The 20,525-nt window shown below is 39.8% G+C and overlaps 1 protein-coding gene across 3 annotated transcripts in view; it reads left to right on the top strand.

Moving 5' to 3' along the window:
• iws1 (interacts with SUPT6H, CTD assembly factor 1) overlaps window positions 1–20,525 on the top strand; it is a 58,683-nt gene that overhangs the window by 20,918 nt on the left and 17,240 nt on the right. For all 3 annotated transcript variants that reach the window (XM_072572940.1, XM_072572941.1, XM_072572939.1), the window contains exons 6-11: window positions 4,643–4,709; window positions 10,419–10,531; window positions 11,076–11,226; window positions 13,655–13,737; window positions 16,377–16,506; window positions 20,056–20,173. In XM_072572940.1, the coding sequence (XP_072429041.1) occupies window positions 4,643–4,709; window positions 10,419–10,531; window positions 11,076–11,226; window positions 13,655–13,737; window positions 16,377–16,506; window positions 20,056–20,173 (662 nt within the window). The remainder of the gene's footprint in view (window positions 1–4,642; window positions 4,710–10,418; window positions 10,532–11,075; window positions 11,227–13,654; window positions 13,738–16,376; window positions 16,507–20,055; window positions 20,174–20,525) is intronic.

Below are 20,525 nucleotides of genomic sequence, written 5' to 3'. Positions count from 1 at the left end.
GGTTCATCATGTCTGTGCTAGCCAAAACAAACAATGTCCAATTAGTCCCACTTCAAGCTCTTAATCTGTGGTCCTACAGCGCTTATTTAACATTGACCAGCGATCCTACCACTGCCACCATTTCAGATTGTGTTCTCCACACCCTTAACTTCCCAGACGGAAAGATTTCTCCTCAATTTCTCTAATACAAGGTAATTGAAATCTATTGCCATTCTTTGCTCAAGGAAATAAGTTATTCCTATCCACTCAATTAAGGTTCCTCATAATTTTGTATCTCTTCTATTCCAAATAGCCCCAGCCTATTCAATTTTTCTCCAAAGTTGGAATTCTCCATTCTTGGCAGCATCTTTACATAGTACTGGGCGCAAACATATATTTTCTGGAATGTAGTAACCAGACCTACATGGAGTACTTGTCTTAGTGACCCCTGTCCTCTGTACTTTCTTCCTCAGCTAACAAAGAAAAATGTCCAATGTGGTCTGTTAACCACTTTCTCAACCTTGCTATGTTCAAGGATCTTATGGACATGCACTCCAAAATTTCCACCCTTCTACGCTTAGTATCTCAGTATTTATGATGTGCTAATTTTATTCTGTTAGAACCAAACAGCAAGGAAGTGAATCACATTTGAGTGTTCAATTTATAGCATTTTTTAATTGAAGAAAACCATTGACCTCTAAACGGTAATAGTGCATGATTTGAAACCCTCTGTTTTGGGCATGTGGTGCAGATCTTTTATAGTTCCAACTTTAACTAAATACCAATTAGCTGTTACAAACTTCTAGGTATCTGTTATTCTATTTATAAGCCATCTTATCCATTACATAGATTTGGAAGCATAGCTCACTCCTTAGCTATAAGTTAGTATTGCAAGTTAGTTCTTTTACTGTGTATTTTTGAAACCAAGTCCTCATCCAAACAGGAAAGCTGGCAGATCATTTCTTTTGCAATTATCTCGTACCTCCATTCACTTTTTTTGGGTCCATACTATATATATGTTCAGTTGGACTTGATGTCGGGAGCTATGTTTGTTGATTTCTGCATTCCAAGAATATTTTTCAGACTTCTGCCTTGAAGAAATATGTTATACCTTGCTATCGTTTGCAAATTTTTAATTCCCTCTTTTAGATGTTCCTCTAGTTTTGTTGCTTCACTTCTATTTCTGATCACAATTCTTGGCTTTCATTCACTGTAGTTTAGCTTTCTTTAGTCAGTAACCTGTCCATTGCTGAACTTTGAAGTGTTAGTTGCTCTATTCCTCATTGTTGCCTGTTCAGTTATTTATGGTAGTTGAATTATGGTCAAAGACCATATGGTGAATATTCCTACCTTAACCAAAAGTGCACAATTAAACTGTATTTGTCCAGAGGAAGTGTAGTTGTCTCTGATCTGTTCAATTTTCACAAACATTTGGCTGGTCTTCTCGAAATTATGTTTTTATTCAGCATTTTTAAAATTTTAATTAGTTTATGTCTAGTCATTAGGTAAATTTGTTAGCTTAGTAAAATGCTACTTAAAACATTGCTTGCTCTATTTGTGGGAATGGCCAAATATCACCAGATGGGAAAGTTAACTCACTAATAATGGTAAATTAAAGTTGAGCATTTGATATGTTCTTTACGCAGATGTACTAGTCATGAAAGTTAGTTGCTTTCACTGTGCGTTAGACATGAGGACTAAATTGCTTTGATTATAGAAGAAAGCCTAAGGTGTAGTCATTTGCAATGGACTGTTGGAGTAGAGAGCAAAAATTTGATTGTTATTACGTATGAATCAGTATCTAAAAGAAAAGGAAAATTAAAAAGTATGGAAAAGCTCACAGAATGAGATCAGTGTAGGTGGTTCATGCAGAGAAATACTGGTGATAAATTAATGGGCCAAATAGGTTGTTTCTATAATGTAATTGTTTGTGATTCTGTAATTTATGGGTGGGGAACTTTGAGCACAAATTTACCGGAGTTCTTTCTGAAAATGATACAACTTGCTGCTAAGATAAAGGTCTTCAAACCATTTGATATCATACTGTGATTAAGCCCCAAGATTGGGAGGTGTTAAAGTGGAGGCAAGTGATCAGACAAGTTGGAAATGAGCTAAACCAGAGAAAGCTAAGGATAATTGTGAATTGAGACATACTGACAAACTCACCCATAGGGCATCACACGGGCCAATGATACAGTCAGTATTGTTTACAGTGCCCATAGATGATTTAGAACTGGATGACATAAACTCAGGAGTGGCCTGAAAAATGAGGGACAAGTTGAAACAAACACAAGAAATCTGGACAGATGGGCTGAAGTCAAAAAGAGCAAAGAAATAAATTATGGGGATGCAAACTAGATGGACTAAACGTGTAGCCAAAGACATTTCAAGTTGGAACTCATTATTAGAACAAACATTGGGCATCTGCATCTTTTACAGCACATTAAACTGAATTGCTCTCAACCATGGAATATAATACAGGAGAGAAATCTGTGGCAGTGGTCAATAGCCCACTAACAACAGTGCATGGCACCATTATGATATCTTAAACAGATCTTGAAATATATGACCAAAAGACTAGAGCATAAATGAAAAATAATGTGGTGGACTTTGAAATTGCTGTCCAAGTATCAGACTACTGTTGTAGGTTGACTGCGCATTAAAGGATCAGCCAGTTCCTTAATCTAGTGAATTTAATAACTGTTCAATATTTCCAGTTTATACAATTGCAAGGAATTTACACTGGTAACTGTGTAACTCACTGATACAATCTCATTGTGGATACGCAATGCAAATCTGGTAACTGAGTTTTAAGGTATGACAGCTGTAAGGAGAGAATGAAAATCATGGTGAAAAGCCAGCGACTAGTGTACAAGGATGCACAGGTTTTATTACACCTTCCCTTTTTCCATTCTGTCACTCTGCAGGAAATCTGCCTTCCTGCTTTTGTTGTGAACTTGGATAGCTTCACATTTATCCACATTATACTTTATTTTATGGATAAACTGCATTTAACTATTTGGCTGATGACCATGAGGCAGGTAGTAGGACCATCAGACATAACAGCGAAAGCCTCATTTGTTTATTCAGCCAACAGCTGGAGCTCCAGAGGCAACACTCATCTTCCTCTCATCTCCACAGTGACATTGGCTTTCAAAAATCTTGCACTTCAGATGGCAGCCTCGAGAGACTCAGCCTGAGAAAATAGTCATGCACAATCAAATTTCATGAGAAGGCATGGAACAGATGTTAGGACTCTGATTGACAAATGCAAAGGGCCTAATTGAAGTTTCATGCTCAATATTCCTGATACCAATAGACGAATCCGAGCCAGTATGGTGCACTTTCATTGTGGATGAGTACGCATGTGTTGCCCTATACGAACTTTCAGGCACCCATTGTACACCTGTAAAAGAAACCTAGCTGGATCTAATTTCTAAGCAATGAAATGGACAGGAAGATAATCATATTTAATGTGGAAACATTTACAAGATAACTGAATAAGTGTTTGAGTAATATAAATAATTTTGCATTTAAATAGTATTATTTAGATACTCAGGATATCTCAGAAGTACTTCAAAGTTATAGCTGGTGATCCCGTACATATTTCCACAGATTTTAAGTTTTTACTGAATTGTAAAATGCAATTTGAGATTGGCTTCATCTACATGAACTGTAAGTTCAATTACTACAAGTTGATTGAAGATGAACGAAAGTAAATCTGTTGATGTCAGTCATTAATGCTGTTCACTTGGCTGTTGCTTTATGTACTGCTTGAGTAGGTTCAATGTTCCTGCATTTCCACAGCATACATTATTTACTCAAAATTACTTTTTGCAATGTTTCCAGCACTATTATTTGATTGAGTATTAATATGGAAGTGAAAACCTACCTACAAATAATGAACTTAGGTTTTTATAACATTCAGAAATAGATTCTTCTGTAATGCAGTCATTGTTTTGTGGACAACCAATTTAGACACACAACACGGTTCTTGATACTTCTGCAGATCATCAGTTAATCTCTGGTAAATGGATAAATAGTGACAGATTCATCAGGATTTATCCCTCTTCAAATGATGCCATAAGATATTTAATGTTTGCTTGAGATGTCATACCATGCCTCAGTTTAAAATTTCATCCAAAAGCAGCAGCTAAATTCAATAAATACGGAGTGAGAGCTATCAGCTTAGATTCTGTGCTTCTACTGGGGTGAAAGGCTTGAAACCATATGGTTCAAGGGAATGAAAATGCTGAGTGAAGCTGATACCAAGATCACTTATGGATCTTTATTTCTGGTGGCAGTATGATGGACAGCCAATCTGTTGTCCTGCGTCTGCCTTTGCTAAATTCGTGGTTCTGATTTTCCTGTATAATGTATAATTTGATATGGGCAGGCATTAAAATGTTTCCATCCAGTGGTGCAAATATATGGCCATACCAGCTGTTCTAGATTCTCCTGTGCAGATTAATTCCAGGGCATCCATCCTCCAGTAATTATTTTCAGTGGCAAGTAGCTTGCAAATGTGCAGTGATCTGACAGATCATTGAGAAGCATTGGAGATGGTCTGTGAGAAATGTCCCTCAACATAGATAGCACTTCCTTTTGGTGGGACTAATGTCTGAGTAACCTGGTAACCTTTTCCTCTGCTTCCTCTAAACAGGACTGGTGTTGGAAACTTGATAGCTGACATTTTTGGTGAATCGGATGATGAAGGGGAAGAGTTTACAGTACGTATAGTTGATTTCTAAATACTGTGATTCACCTGATTTATTCTTGCAAGCAAAAACTTGCTGTTGGAATAATCAGCCCTACCAAAAAATGTTTGTTTGGTTCTTCAATAAAGTTGTTGTTGTTCTGAATGTGAAAACTTAGAAAGTTGATAGGCAAAAGGCTTTAGGAAGACTTCCTATACAAATTAATCCTGTCATTCTTTTATTTGCAAAGTTATCAGCTCCATAGTTTTGTATGATATTTTCAATCTGACATATTGTCTGTCCTTGTAAACCAAATTGCCCCTAATTTACATTAGGAAGATTAAACATCTTCCAGATGCTAGTGGTTAGGTTGTTGTATTCTTTTGCTAGTTCCAGCAGCCAGGTATTGCTGCACAATTTGCCCTTGACGGAGGACAGCAGGGAATTTGTACAATACTGGTAGCTGAATGCCTGTGCAGTGTTCATGATTAGGCACTGCTGGCATAGTTTGTCAGGAATTTAGGGGCTACTGTGCAGTTGGTAGGCATTGGTGGTCATGCTTTCAACCTGTCATTGTTTTGTATTGAGTCCTTTTCCTATTATTAGTTACTATTATCTCAGGTTCCAACCACCTTCATGTCTGTCTAAATGAGACTTAATACAGTTCCATTGGATCCTTACAACCCAGAAAAAAAAACTGGCCTTTCAAGTCTGTGAATCGCAGAACCATTTATACTTGAATAAACTCCTCAATTGTTTTGGCATCTTTATATTCTGAGCTAGTGAATATATAATCTCAACCCTATCTATTAAACTGTGGTCAAGAGATTTGTACAGAGTAAGCACTCACAACAGAAAAGGGTCAGGAATAACCTAACATCTAGTAACATGTTTTAGTGGAGTTGATTGAGAAACAGATAATTGCTAGTATATTAGGACAATCTATGAGGTTCAAGTCTTGACAGAAAGACAGCACCTTTTGTAATGATGTAGAACCATACATCAAAGATGTTTCAGAAATAACAGCCAGACTACTGAGACCCCTCGGAATCCTAGTAGCACACAAACCCACCAACACTCTCAAACAAAAACTAACAAACTTAAGACCCAGTACAACCTATGGACAAAACCAACATCATCTACAAAATTCCATGCAAGGACTGCCACAAACACTACGTCGGACAAACAGGAAGAAAGTAAGCCACCAGGATACACGAACACCAGCTAGCCACAAAAAGACACGACCCTCTCTCCCTCATAGCCCTACACACGGATGAAAAAAACCACCATTTCGACTGGGACAACACATCTATCCTGGGACAGGCTAAGCAAAGACATGCCAGAGAATTCCTAGAGGCCTAGTACTCCAACCACAATGCCATAAACAAACACATAGATCTAGATACCATCTAACTAGATGCCTCAGAAAACGAACAGGAAATGACATCACCACAAACCCCAGGAACCCCATCCAGGAGAAAGATATAAATAGAAAGCAGGAGACAACAGCTTCGCTTCACTTAGAGATCGCCACTAATGATGTTACCTAGCCAGGTAATGAAACATCTGGATATGAAACCTACAGCTCAACGAGCAAACCTACACCCTAAACCTCAACCTGAGCTACAAACCTTGCAAACACTATCTCAGTACTGCAGTAAAGTGTCAAATTTGATTTAAACACCAAATACCATTCCAGTAGGTGAGTCTTTGTTCCTTTACAGCCTGAAGTAAAAACTGGAGTTAAATCTGACAACAGTTTCCATGTACGTGCTGGCCTTGTCATTACCCCCATTCTGCAAGTCCCCAGCTTCAGCTAGTACACTTGGAATCATACCTGTGTAAAGCTGGGATTCAGAGGCAAGGACAGAGTATTTGGCCTGCCTTTGGGAAGCTGCAAGTAACTGGCTCAGAGTAGTGCTAACAGATTTGGTAACTGGTGTATATACCATTTTATAATTGGTTAAAACTAAAGCCAGGGAGAATTGAGATTATAGATTCATTGGCTCAGAATATAGATGATGCCAAAATAATTGAGGTGTTTACTAAGGTAAAAAGGTCCTGTATTATCAGGTTAATCCAAACAATATTATACCCTGTCCTGTATTCCCTGATGGATGCTTACATAACTGAGTGCCATGCTTGTGACTTCTGAAATTGTGCACAAATACGTTTGCCACTATCTCGGGTTATTCATTTTGTTCAGTAAAAGAAAGGAAGGATTTGAATTTATATGGTGCCTTTCACAACCTCAGAGTATCCCAAAGAACTTTGAAGCCAATTAAGTAGTATTGAAGTGGAGGCACTGATGTAGTGTAAGAATTATAGAACTGATTTGTGTGATGCCAGAACATGCAAGCCATATAATGTATGCAAGTAAAGCTGCAGGCAGAAGAAATTTGAATAATCTGTGTTACTGAGAGTAAAACCTGGAAACCCACCCAGTATTGGATTGAAAAATCCAGTCTCGGGATTAAAAAGGCTCTGAAAATGCTGTATAGATTTTGTGGGATAATGTGGGTAATTAAGCTTTTGAGGGAAAAGAAACCATTACATGTGATTCGTTAGTTACAGTTGAATGGATCAAAATGGAGCCATACAGTTTGGTCTGGAGAACAGCTGGAAGAGGAACTGCAGACAGTTAACCATGGAGTGAGATGGTTTACCATTGTCACAGACACACAGTCAACTTTTGATAAAACTGTTTTGTTTCTGTGAAGTGTGGAAAGCTGTTGGAAAGATTCAGACAGGAAATTCAAGGAAAGATGAGCATGCATTTCAGAGTTTGCAACTTGTTTGGTATTTTGGAATGAAAAGTAGATTGCAAGGATAAAAGGGTTAAGCATTGTTTTTTTTGAGGAGAGAAGTAGTGATTGCAGATTAGAAGGCATGTACATAAGTCATGACGCTTGGCAGAACAAGTAGAGAGAGCTGATTTTAAAGCACCAATTTTCTAGGTTTCATCAAAAAGGGTGCAGAGTACAAGAACAGGGAGGTTCTGATAAAGTTTTAGAGGACATTGACTGGAGTTCAACTGGAATATTGTGTATAGGTAAGGGTGCCACACTTTGCACTTTTTCCAGTGCATTCCTAGACTTCGCAGAGTGGGTTTGAGGGAATGGTTGCAGGAATGAGACACTTCAGTATGAGGATAATTTATGGCTGTTTTCCTTGGAGATGAAAAGGCTCCAAGGAGATTTGATAGTAGTTTTCAAAGTCATCAGAGTTCAGGACAGAGTATTTAGGGAGAAACTGTTCCTGCTCATGAACAGATTGAGAACTAGGTGGCACAGTTTTAAAGTGCTTTGCAAAAGAAGCAAATATGAGAAAAGACTTTTATATTCAGTAAGTGGTTAAAATTTGCATTGCGCTGCCTGGAGCTATGATGGAGGCAAAGTCAATTTAGGCATTCCAGAGACATTTGGACGATTATTTAAATCAAAACCTTATTTCTTAGAGAAATTTCTTACTTGGATCCGGCTATTTTGGATCTAGTAATGAGTAATAAGGTATGATTAATAAATGATCTCGACGTTAAAGATCCTTGCAGAGATAGTGATCACAACATAGGGTTTGAATTTCAGTTTGAGGGTGAGCCACTTGGGTCTCAAACTTAAATAGGGTCGATTTACAGAAGAATGAAGCAAGAATTGGCTAAAACAGGCTGGGAAAATAGACGAAAGGTAAAGTCAGTGGATGAACAATGGCATATGTTAAAGCGCATATTTGATAACGCTCAGCAACAAATTATTCTGGTCAAAAAAGAATTAATGAGAAGGATGAAGCACCTGTGCTTAACAAAGGTAGTTGTGAAGAGTATCAGGTAAAAATTAACACATACAAAGTGGTGAAAATTAATGGTGGGCCAGAAGATTGTGGGTTTTTTTTTAGAAGCTAGCAGTGGATTACTAAAAAGCTAATAAAGAGGAAGAAAATTGATAATGAAAGTAAATTAGCAAAAAATATAGGAACTTTATAAGCTGCTTTGGGTAAATATAAAGCGAATCGCTAAAGTCGGTGTTAGATTCATGGAAGGTGCAACTGGACGAATTAATAAAGGGAATAGGGAAATGGTAGACAATTAAGCCAACAATTTGCAAGAGTCATTAAGGTGGAGGGCACTACAAACATCCCAAAGGAAATAGTAACTGAAGGTGCTAATTGGAGGGCACATCTTGAAACAGTCTCCACCATGTGGGACAAAGCATTTGATATGCTAGTGAGACTTAAGGCCTGTATCCAAGGATTTTAAAGGAAGTAGCTGCAAAGACAGTGGAGGCATGATTGATCTAAATTTTCTGGAGCTCCCTGGATTCCAAAAGGGTTTTAAGAGATTGGAAACCTGCTAATGTGACACCTCTGTTCAAGAAGGGAGGGATACAGAAAACAAGAAACTATTGACCAGTTAGCCTGACATCCGTCACAGGGAAACTGCTAGAGTCCATTATTAAGGAAGAAATAGCAGGACCGCTTTTTCAGAAAAGGTTTAACATAAGCAAACACTGTCAATATTGTTTTTGGAAAGGAAATCATTTTTGACAACTTTGCCAGCATTCTTTGAGGGTATAAAATGCAGGATTAATTATGGAGAACTGGTAGATGTTGTGTATTTGGAACTCCAGAAGGCATTTGATAAAGTGCCATACAAATGGTTTTTACACAAGAAAGCCTTGTAACTAAATCTTGGCACCGGATTTGACAGGTCTTGTGACCTATGTCATAAAGATGAAAAAATAAATATAATGAAACCATTTACTGGCTCCTTTTGCAAGTTTAGCATCAGCACAGTGGGCTAAATGAAATGCTATGTTGTAAACCCTACGGCCTGGAGATGTTTAATGAAACAGCGTAAAGGTAACTACTGAATGTAACCCATGCTTTATCTGACTTGGAAATGCCTACTGGGTGGTGCAGAGAGAGCTTTTACTCAGCAATAAAGCATTGACCGGGGAGTTTTGATATTAACATTATGTATCTGAAATTAAACATAAACCATTCTCTGGGTAAATTAACTATCAGCAATTAAAACAAATCGATATAATCTGAAAACTGAACCCTTCGGACTGTCCTGCCTTACTTTGTGCTGGAGTGTATTGCGAACCATACTTCATTCCTTTTTTTTACTTCCAGTAGTTTTCTTTCTATCTGCTGCCAAATGTGTTATTCAGTATCCAACCAATGAGACTTGCAGTTCTGAGAAAATCAGATGTTGGTTTAGTGACTGTGCATGTTGCAGTTTACTACAACAGATTTCTCTAATGGATTTTCAAAAGCCAGGTTATGAATTCTATCTTTATTCTTGATTCGGAGATGCCGGTGTTGGACTGAGGTGTACAAAGTTAAAAATCACACAACACCAGGTTATAGTCCAACAGGTTTAATTGGAAGCACACTAGCTTTCGGAGTGACGCTCCTTGACAATCACCTGATGAAGGAGCATCGCTCCGAAAGCTAGTATGCTTCCAATTAAACCTGTTGGACTATAACCTGGTGTTGTGTGATTTTTATCTTTATCCTTGGCAGCTTTCAACCTATTGGTGGATGACTGCAAAGTGATAACTTCACTGCTCTAAAAGCTTCATAATACCTCACAGTAACTCTCTTGGGTGTGCAAGGCCTTTAGTGTAAAATGCATTTATTGGAAGGGTACTTTGATTAAAGCATGCTCTTTCCAGCTATTGTCTTTCAGGCTGTGCTGTTAGAGTGTGGTCTGTATCCCTAAACAATATCTTCTTTCCTTAGGGCTTTAACCAAGAGGACCTTGATGGTGAAAAGGCTGCTCTTGAGACAGAGAGAAAGAAAATGGTTGCTGAAGAGTCTGATTCTGACAATGAAGTTCGAGGGAAAGGACGAGAGTAAGTAAAAGTTCAATTAGTACAGCATAAATATGATCTGCATCTCGTACTGTGGATGCTGGGCTGTAATTCTGGAACCCTGTCTGAAGGAGCATTAGTGTTCTAGCATTTTAAAGTTTTTTTTAATCTTTCTGCTGGTAGAAGGTATCCCAGAAATGAAACTTAGCTTTAGAAATCCCAGGGGGAGTTCAGAGCACAGCCTTTCAGAAAGTGGTGAATTGACAATAAATTCAATGGAGAAGCCCAGTCTGTAACTTGCACTATTGCACATGGAGCAATGACTATGCCTTGCCGGAGAAAGAGCCACAGCTTCAATGGCTTAATCATTTTGTCTGGGAAATATGATATAAAGCAGTAGTATTGCAGTCCACTGTCTTGAGAAGGTCAACAGAGTCAGGAAGGATTTAGGCCCCTTTGTGTATTACTAGACCAGTCATGTATGTCTTCAAAATAAAAGTTGACAAATGTAGGAATTCCACTTTGTTTTCCCAGCGCTGACTGGAATAAAATCCTGAGTATATTCATGAGTTTCCATCTATTGCAGCTCTGATTTTGTGTCTGATTTTGAGATGATGCTGCAGAAGAAGAAAGATCAGAATCGAAAGCGGCGGCGAAATCGGGATGGTGGCACTTTCATTAGTGATGCAGATGATGTAGTTAGCGCCATGATCACCAAAATGAATGAAGCTGCAGAGGTGAGTAACAACAGTGCTTCTTCAGACTTTACTGAGAGTGGGACCACAGAGACTTTGGGGGTCAGTCAAAGGGATTTTGGGAAACGCATTCAGCCTGACGCTGCAGTAATGAGGCAAGACAGTGGAGCTAAGTCCAAAATGGTTGGGCACTGACTGTGATCTGACAATAATTCTATTCTGAAGGTTTTGGCTGAGTAAAGGGAAGTAAGGGAATTGGGACTGGGAATAGTTAAGTCAACAGATGAACATGCAGTGAAACCTATAAATTAGAGGTACCTAAGACACTTAAAATTGTAGTATCTTACAGCATGAAAGAGGGTCCTTCAGTAAATATTTCTGTGCATGTTCTTTCACAGAATTTGCAGTTTGGTCCCATGTTTCATCTTTTCCCTATAAGCTTGCAAATTGGTCCCCTTCAAATATATATCCAGATATCTTTAACAATTTATATGGAATTTTCTTTGACTTTTAAGTAGTGAATTCTAGATCATAATTGTCCATTTGAATGTACTTTTCCTCACTTTCTGTCTAGTTCTTTTACAGATTTTAAATCTAAGATCTCTGATTATCAACTTAATTTCAAGAGGAATCAGTTACTTCCAACTTACTATCTCAGAGTTCCTCATAACTTTGAACATCTTTATTCAAACTCCTGTTAACCTACTTTTGCTTCTCAATTTTCTTCATTTAATTGAACACTCTCATTCCTGTATTATTCAAGTAAACTGCCTCTGACACCATTCCTTAAATATATTATCCAGAATTGTGCACAATACTAGCTGAAGCTTAAGTAGTAACTCTTAAGTGTGTGCATGATAGTCAATAGCATAATTTATAAAACCAAATAGTCCCTATGCTTTTTTAATCATCTCAATTTGCCTTGCCACCTGCAAAGAGTTGTGAAAGCACAAGTCCCTCTGCTCTTCTACATCTCTCACAAAGCTAATATGTAAACTATTCTGCATCTTCATATTTTTCCTCTTAACGAGCATCATTTCATTCTTTCTGCATTAAATTGCTTCTGGTAAATGGCTGCCTACTTCACCAGTCCCTTGATATCCTTCTGAAGTCTGTTATTATCCCACTTTTTATTATGTTGGCAAGTTTGTATAATTAAAACTTCAAATTTAATTGTGGTTACTTAGTAATGAAACAAATAAAGCAATGGTTCTAATCCATGCAGAAATCTTATTGCTTACTTCTTCTCAGTCACAATTGCGTCATCTGTCCTTTTTCCATAGGTTTTTAAAAACTGGTCTGTACATGTGCACTAAAATGGAAGAACCAATGTTTGGCTCAAGCTGTTGCCTCTGCTTTTGCCATCAACTTGAGTTGTGCTGAAACCTGGAGACCCACCTGTCATGTTTAGAATGTATTCTATCTTCTGTTTATTGGAATCCTCCATTTGTTATTGTTTAGGGATTCTTTTCCACCAGGGGATCTTAATACCTGCCACATTTGACAAGCTGTAATAGCCGGGAGTGCCTAAAATTTCCCAGCTGAATTTGAAGGGGATTTTCTGACAGACTCACGTGGTCTTTTTTGTGTGTGGCTTGCAATTGACCTGTTGTGATTACGCACCTCTGGAGCAGGTGGGACTCACCCAAGCCTCCTGGTCCAGAGATGGGGACACAACTACTGCAAAATAAAAGGCCTTTAAACCTGTGATTGAGTCAGGACCTTTAGATCTTCAGTCTAACACTCTCCCAACTGTGCTATTTTGGCCAAACACACATTTTTTACAATATCGAGCCAATCAGTTCATCATTCTCCCATTCTGCGTGTTAGATGAGATTCAAACCCAGAACATTCCTGAGGTCTTTGAATTAAAAGTCTAATGATAATGCCACTCACTAGGCCATCACTTGGTAGGAATTAGTGATAATAATGTCAAAATAATTTCTGCCATGTACTTGACCTATTAGAGAGAAATGAACTGGGTAATTCAATGCATGACTGAGTAGATGATTTAAGTGGGAGTCATTCAGATGCTTGATTCATTGTTAAAATTTTCAGGGAAACTCTTTCAAAGGCATTCAAAATTTAACAAAGCGCAATTAGCACGATAGGTTAAATAAAGCTGGGGTAAGGTTTCATCTGAAAGAGTGACAGAATGCAAGGATAATAAAAAGCATACAGAAGGAGAAAGGGTCAGAAAAGCAAGAGAATACACACTGAAGAAATAGCATGAGGAGAAGATCAGAGTATATGAATGTATAACAGGGTGGAAAGAATGTGAGAATAGATGATTGAAAAGGAGAGATGCCTTAAGCGCGGGGTCTAGTCACCCAGAAAATATGTATTTATTTAATGTGGATGGACACCTAGTTTTGGTTTTGACAGCCTCCATCTTCTGGGTGTCTTGGTGATGTCAGTAGAAAATCGACTCAGTAGTATTAAGTACCTTTTGATAATTTACTTTCTGCAGGAAGACAGACAGCTCAATGGACAGAAGAAGCCCGCCTTGAAGAAGCTTACGCTTCTCCCCACCGTTGTCATGCATTTGAAAAAGTAAGGGATGATTTACTCCTATTCCTGCTTTAGTGTTCAGTATCATATAGAACTAAGTTTCCATTTATGATCCTGTAAGTAGGACATCCATTGCTAACAGAATTATACCATACGTAAGGAATATCGAACTTCAGCTTTGATATCCTGTGCAGTTGAATTGACCACGTGAGTTCACTGACCTTGTACATCTGAACATGTCACTTGGTTTGAAGATCAGAGGGTCTCTGAAGCCCATGAAGATTAGCACAATCAAGAGCTAGCACTTCAAGCAGAAAATAGTCTTTCCAGATGACAACTTGAAACCAGTAACTTTCAATAAAGCAAAGAATTGTGGATGCTGAAGATCTGAAACAAAAGCAGAAATTGTCAGAGAAGCTCAGCAGCTCTGGCAGCATCTGTGGATAGAAGGTGGAACTAATGTTTCGAGTCCAGTCACTCCTCTTCACAACTGGTCATAGATAGGAAAAAGTATGCTGATGATGGAGGTGGGGAAAAGGGGTGAGAGATATTTGGAGACCGAGTCCAGAGTCTTATGGCACAGAAGTATGGTCTTTGGCGCATCATGTACATGCTGGCCAAACACTGAATTGCACTAATACCATTTACCTGCACTTGGTCCATAGCCGGCAATGGCTAACTATTCTAAGTGCTCATGCAGTTGTTGTGAGAGTACTTGCTTCCACCACACTCTCAGGCAGCATGTTTCATATTTCTACCATCCTCTGCAAGAGAGCAAAATAAAGTTAGGCAGACAAAGACGTGGGTGTTAGTAAGCTCGGAAAGATGAAAAGGTGGAAACAGGTTGCTGTTCTGAAAGCAGCCTATGTTCCTAGGGGGTGGGCGTGAGTAACGAATATGGAAGGTGGTGTTCGCGTTCTAAAATTATTGAACTCGATATTGAGTCATTAAGGCTGCACAGTCCACAAGCAGAAAATAAATTACTGTTCTTCCAGCTTGTGTTGAACTTCGCTGCAGCACTGCAGCCAGCCCAAGACAAAAATGTTGACAACTAGAAGCTCCGGGTCATTTTTATGGACAGATTGTAGGTGCTTATCAAAGTGCTCACCAAGTTTTGCATCCCAAATGTAGAGGAGACCATGTTGTGAGCATGAATCCAGTAGACTAGATTGAGTGAAGTGCAGGTATGTTTCTGGGGCCTTAAGATAGTGAGGATAGGAGAGATAAATGGGCAGATGTTGCACCTTCTACAATTACATTGTAGGTGGCATGGAGGAGGAATAGGTCTGAGTGTCCTGGAGGAAACGGCCTCTGCAAAATGCTGGGAAGGGAGTGGTGATGTCCCACTGGAGTTTGTGGAAATAGCAGCTTATGATCCATTCCTTTGTCTGCCTAACTTTCTTTGTTTCTCTCCAGGCTCAGTCTCCATCTATCCACTCACTCCTTATCCCTGCACCCCTTTCATCAGCATAACTGCTGCCTTTTCCTAGCCACTATCAGTCTTACCAGAAAGGTCACTGGACTCGCAACATTAGATTAGATTAATTTAGATTACTTACAGTGTGGAAACAGGCCCTTTGGCACAACAAGTCCAAGCCGAAGCGCAACCCACCCAGACCCATTCCCCTACATTTCCCCCTTCACCTAACACTACGAGCTATTTAGCATGGCCACTTCACCTAACCTACACATTTTTGGATTGTGGGAGGAAATCCACGCAGACACGGGGAGAATGTGCAAACTCCACACAGAGAGTCACCTGAGGCGGGAATTGAACCCGGGTCTCTGGCGCTGTGAGGCAGCAGTGCTAACCACTGTGCCACCATGCTTTCTGTCCACAGATGCTGCCAGACTTGCTGAGTTTTTCCTGTAATTTCTGTTTTTGTTTTAGTGACTTTCATTAGTGAATTATTTACTAATGCAAGATGTTGAGCCTGTCCGACAAAAGAATTCAAAGTATAAATGGTTCCAATCATTGCAGATTGGAATTAATATTTTCAGTCCTAATGCTATGTGCACTGCTGGTTATCTTCTATAGAGACAAGCTTTCTAACACCTGCATTCCAATGTAAAATAATAACATAAGCAAAAAATTTTTGGTAATAATAAAAGATTGTAAAACCCAACCTGCAGATGTTTTTTTTTAGCAAGACCTTTAGATGCCTCTCAGGTACTGCAACAATCTATATTTTGTGTGCACACATTCTAACTTGAGATTTTGGTGCAAAACACAATCTGTGTGCCTGATGCTGATGAGATGGACTTATTGCCCAACTTTGGTTGCTGTGCAGAGCTGAAGGTAGGCCTTACCCCAAGACTATTGGTTACTGCTGCAAGAGGTAGGAATTCCAGACAGTGACTGTTTTCCTATTATTTTAAATACTAGCACTTATTAGGCTATGGAAAAATAAGATCAAAAAGGCAACAATATCCAAGATGGTGTGTGACCAAAAAAAGCTAACTGTTTTATGTGAATTGTTAAAACAGTAACAGGTTTAATGTCACATGTGCGAAAGAAAACTCTCAAACAATTACTTAGGTCACCAGAACACCAGAAATAGATTTAGTAATCTTCATATTGACAAGAATCTGTAATGATACATCTCTTCAATAGAAATCTTTGAGGAATATTGCAATTAAGTGGCTTATTTCTGTTTCCTCTTGGTAATGCACTTCTGCAGACAGGATTTAAAGGAAACATTTATTGACAGTGGAGTAATGTCTGCTATCAAGGAATGGCTCACTCCATTACCTGATAAGAGTCTGCCACATCTGAAGATTCGTGAGGAACTGCTGAAGATTCTGCAGGAGGTGAGTGAGGGTTCATAGCTGTGTACCTGAATAGCATAACTTTGTCACTATCTGCTTGTCAGCTTCAAATCCCTGTTTTTATTTTTAAGTAACCTTTCTAACCCCTGTTCACACCCCTCCTCTTAGTATGGATTTCTTCCCACTTATATTTGGCAAGAATGACAGTTGTCTGTTGGTGTCTTGGCACGAGAGCATTCCTCACAAATAACGTAGGATGACTTCTCCAGAATTACTTCAGACACAAGCTTTGCTATTTAATTTGTGCAGTTAAATTTGATCATGACTATTTAGCACAGTAGCAAGGCCAACATGTGTTGCCTATCCTTTGGCAATATTGTGGTGAGCCTTGAAGACGTCAATCCATATTTTCTAGGTATGTTCTGGTACTGTTAGGAAAGATGGTTGAGAATTTGACCCACTGAGAATAAAGAAACAGCCATACTTTTTCAGTCTGGCTTAAGGGGAACTTCCAGGTAGTGTTTTCATGGGTTTGCTGTCCTTGCTTTTCTGGATGATGGAGTTCATAGATTTGGGAGGTGCTATTGAGCACTAAACCAGCTGCTGTGTTGCATCTTGTAGGTGGTATATGCTGCAGCCATGGTGTGCTAATGATAGATGGGTAAAAACAATGACTGCAGATGCTGGAAATCAAATTTTGGATTAGTGGTGCTGGAAGAGCACAGCAGTTCAGGCAGCATCCAAGGAGCAGCAAAATCGACGTTTTGGGCAAAAGCCCTTCATCAGGAATAAAGGCAGAGAGCCTGAAGCATGGAGAGATAAGCTACAGGAGGGTGGGGGTGGGGAGAAAGTAGCAGAGAGTACATTAGGTGAGTGGGGGAGGGGATGAAGGTGATCGGTCAGGGAGGAGGGTGGAAAAGAAGATAGGCAGGTAAGACAAGTCATGGGGACAGTGCTGAGCTGGAAGTTTGGAACTAAGGTGAGGTGGGGGAAGGGGAAATGAGGAAGCTGTTGAAGTCCACATTGATGCCCTGGGGTTGAAGTGTTCCGAGGCGGAAGATGAGGCGTTCTTCCTCCAGGCATCTGGTGGTGAGGGAGCGGTGGTGAAGGAGGCCCAGGACCTCCATGTCCTCGCCAGAGTGGGAGGCAGAGTTGAAATGTTGGGCCACAGGGCGGTGTGGTTGGTTGATACGGGTGTCCCGGAGATGTTCCCTAAAGCGCTCTGCTAGACACCTGGAGATGTTCCCTAAAGCGCTCTGGAGGAAGAACGCCTCATCTTCTGCCTCGGAACACTTCAACCCAGTGCATCAATGTGGACTTCAACAGTTTCCTCATTTCCCCTTCCCCCACTTCACTCTAGTTCCAAACTTCCAGTTCAGCACTGTCCCCATGACTTGTCCTACCTGCCTACCTTCTTTTCCACCTATCCACTCCACCCTCTCCCCTAACCTATCACCTTCATCCCCTCCCCCACTCACCTATTGTACTCCATGCTACTTTCTCCCCAACCCCACCCTCCTCTAGCTTATCTCTCCACGCTTCAGGCTCTTTGCCTTTATTCCTGATGAAGGGCTTTTGCCTGAAACGTCGATTTTGCTGCTCCTTGGATGCTGCCTGAACTGCTGTGCTCTTCCAGCATCACTAATCCAAAATAATGATAGATGGGTGCCAGCTTCTCAAGTGATGGCAAGTGGGAAGTATTTCATCATATTCTTAATTTGTGCCTCCCTGATATGGAAAGGCCTGTAGGGAGAGAGGCTCATCCATTTTGTGGCCTGCTGTTGTAGTTTAAGGAACTTAAGAGAAACACAGGAAATAATAGAGATGTTAAGGCTAGTAAATCATCATCCCTAACTAATAGTTACAGAGCCTTGCTACACTGTTTCGGAGAGTAGTAAAACGTTATCCAGACAGCTGTGGGTTCAGAGTTAATATACATCAGTAAGAATTTCCTTCCTGAAGAGAATTGGAGAATCAGATGAATTTTTGTGTCTATTCAAAAATTCCATGGTCATGACTATTGATGAAGTTGTTTTTTTATTCCATGTGTTATATAAATACTTGCATTTAAATGCTCCAGAAGCCATGGTTGGATTTGAGCTGATGTCTCGGGTCAGTAGTCCAGACGTCTGGATTACAAATCATAGAGTCCTACAGCACAGGCCTTTTGGACCATGTCGACCAAAATGTCCATCCATGTTTATCTCATTTCTTTGCACTTAGCTCATAGCCTTCCAATCCTTTCCTATCCATGTATTTGTCCAAATGCCTTTTAAATGTTGTTAAAGTACCCGAGTCAACAGCTGCCCTAGTCCGCTGTCAGCTCATTCCATATGCATACCACCCTCTGTGTAAAAAGGTTACCCCTCTTGTTCCCTTTTACTGTCTCCCCTCTAACCTTAAACTGATGCCCTCTCCTCTGTGATTCCTCAAACCTGAGAAAAAGACTGAGTGCATTCACCCTATCCCTGTTTCCATGATTTTGTACATTTCTATAAGATCCCCCCCTCAATCTCCAACGCTATAAAGAAAAGAAATTCTAGCTTGTCCAACTTCTCCCTGTAACTCAGATCGTTTAGTCCTGGCAACTGCACTCTTTCCAGTAAAATAACATCCTACCTAGTTTAATAACATTCTTCCTATAGCAAGGTGGCCAAAACTGAACACAATACTCCACGTGCAACCTCACCAACATCCTGTACAACTAAGAGAGCAGAGAAAATTTACAGCCCGAGAGCAGAGAAAATTTACAGCCCAAGAACAGGCCCTTCAGCCCTCTAAGTCTGTGCCAATCCAAATCCACTGTCTAAACCTGTTGTCCAATTCCTAATGATCTGTAACCCTTGCTCCCCATCTACTCATGCATCTGTCCAGGCGCACATTAAATGAATCTACCGTGCCTGCCTCTGCTGGCAACACGGTCCAGGCACCTACCACCCTCTGTATAAAGTATTTTCCGTGTGTATCCCCTTTAAAATTTTCTCCTCTTATCTTGAACGCATGACCTCTCATTATTGAATCTCTCATTATTGAATCCCTCACCCTGGGAAAAAGCTTGTCTCTATCAACCCTGTCTATACTCTTCATGAATTTGTAGACCTCAATCTCCTTTTTTCTAATGAAAACAATCCTAACCTACTCAACCTCTCTTCATAGTTAGCACCTTCCATACCAGGCAACATCCTCATAAACCTTCTCTACACCCTCTCCAAAGCATACACATCCTTTTGGTAATGTGGCAACCAGAACAGTACACAGTATTCTAAATGCGGCTGAACAAAGTCCTGGACAATTTTAATGTGACCTGCCAGCTCTTGTACTCAATATCCCACTATAACATAACTTCCCAACTTCTATACTCAATACCTTGGCTGATGAAGGCCAGTGTGTCAAAAGTCTTCTTCACTGCTCTGTCTACCTGTGACTCTACTAGTGGCATAACCACAACACTATACCATTTTGTTCTCAAACCTCCCAGTGAGTACACCAAAGCCCCCATGCGGCTTTACTGTTCATTCTTGCCAAGTTATTAGCTGTGTTGCTATGCTGCCTTTCCTTGGAACCTTCAAATGTCACTGATTAATTTTACAGTTGCCCAGTGTGAGTCAGGAGACTCTGAAGCATAGTGGGATTGGACGTTGTGTGATGTACTTGTATAAACATCCAAAAGAGAACCGGAGCAACAAGGAACTGGCTGGAAAGCTAATCAGTATGTTCACTTTGACTGAATCTGTACTTTCCGCTTGAATTTCTTTTCCTTTGAATTTTAACTCTTGCTGGTTTCCACTCATGCCCTTGAACCCAATACTCTGGACATGACCACTTAACTTATGCGATTATGGAATCATTCCAGCAGATCCTGTCCCCATGAGAAATTCATGCACTGTATAGAGATAATTGAGAAAACACTGTGCATGTGTACATTTTCTATGCATATATTGAAGTGATGGAATTGCCATTTTGGATTTTCTGAGTGGAACAGATGTATTGGGATTGTCTAGTTGCTGAAACTGAAGGGATGCTATAATTCTGTTACTTTGAATGCCGACACCAGTGTTGGA

The sequence above is a fragment of the Chiloscyllium punctatum genome, chromosome 6 (genome assembly GCF_047496795.1).
Source record: "Chiloscyllium punctatum isolate Juve2018m chromosome 6, sChiPun1.3, whole genome shotgun sequence".
Taxonomy (NCBI): domain Eukaryota; kingdom Metazoa; phylum Chordata; class Chondrichthyes; order Orectolobiformes; family Hemiscylliidae; genus Chiloscyllium; species Chiloscyllium punctatum.
Note: the sequence above shows the minus strand (reverse complement) of the source record. Positions and strands in the feature narration are given on the sequence as shown.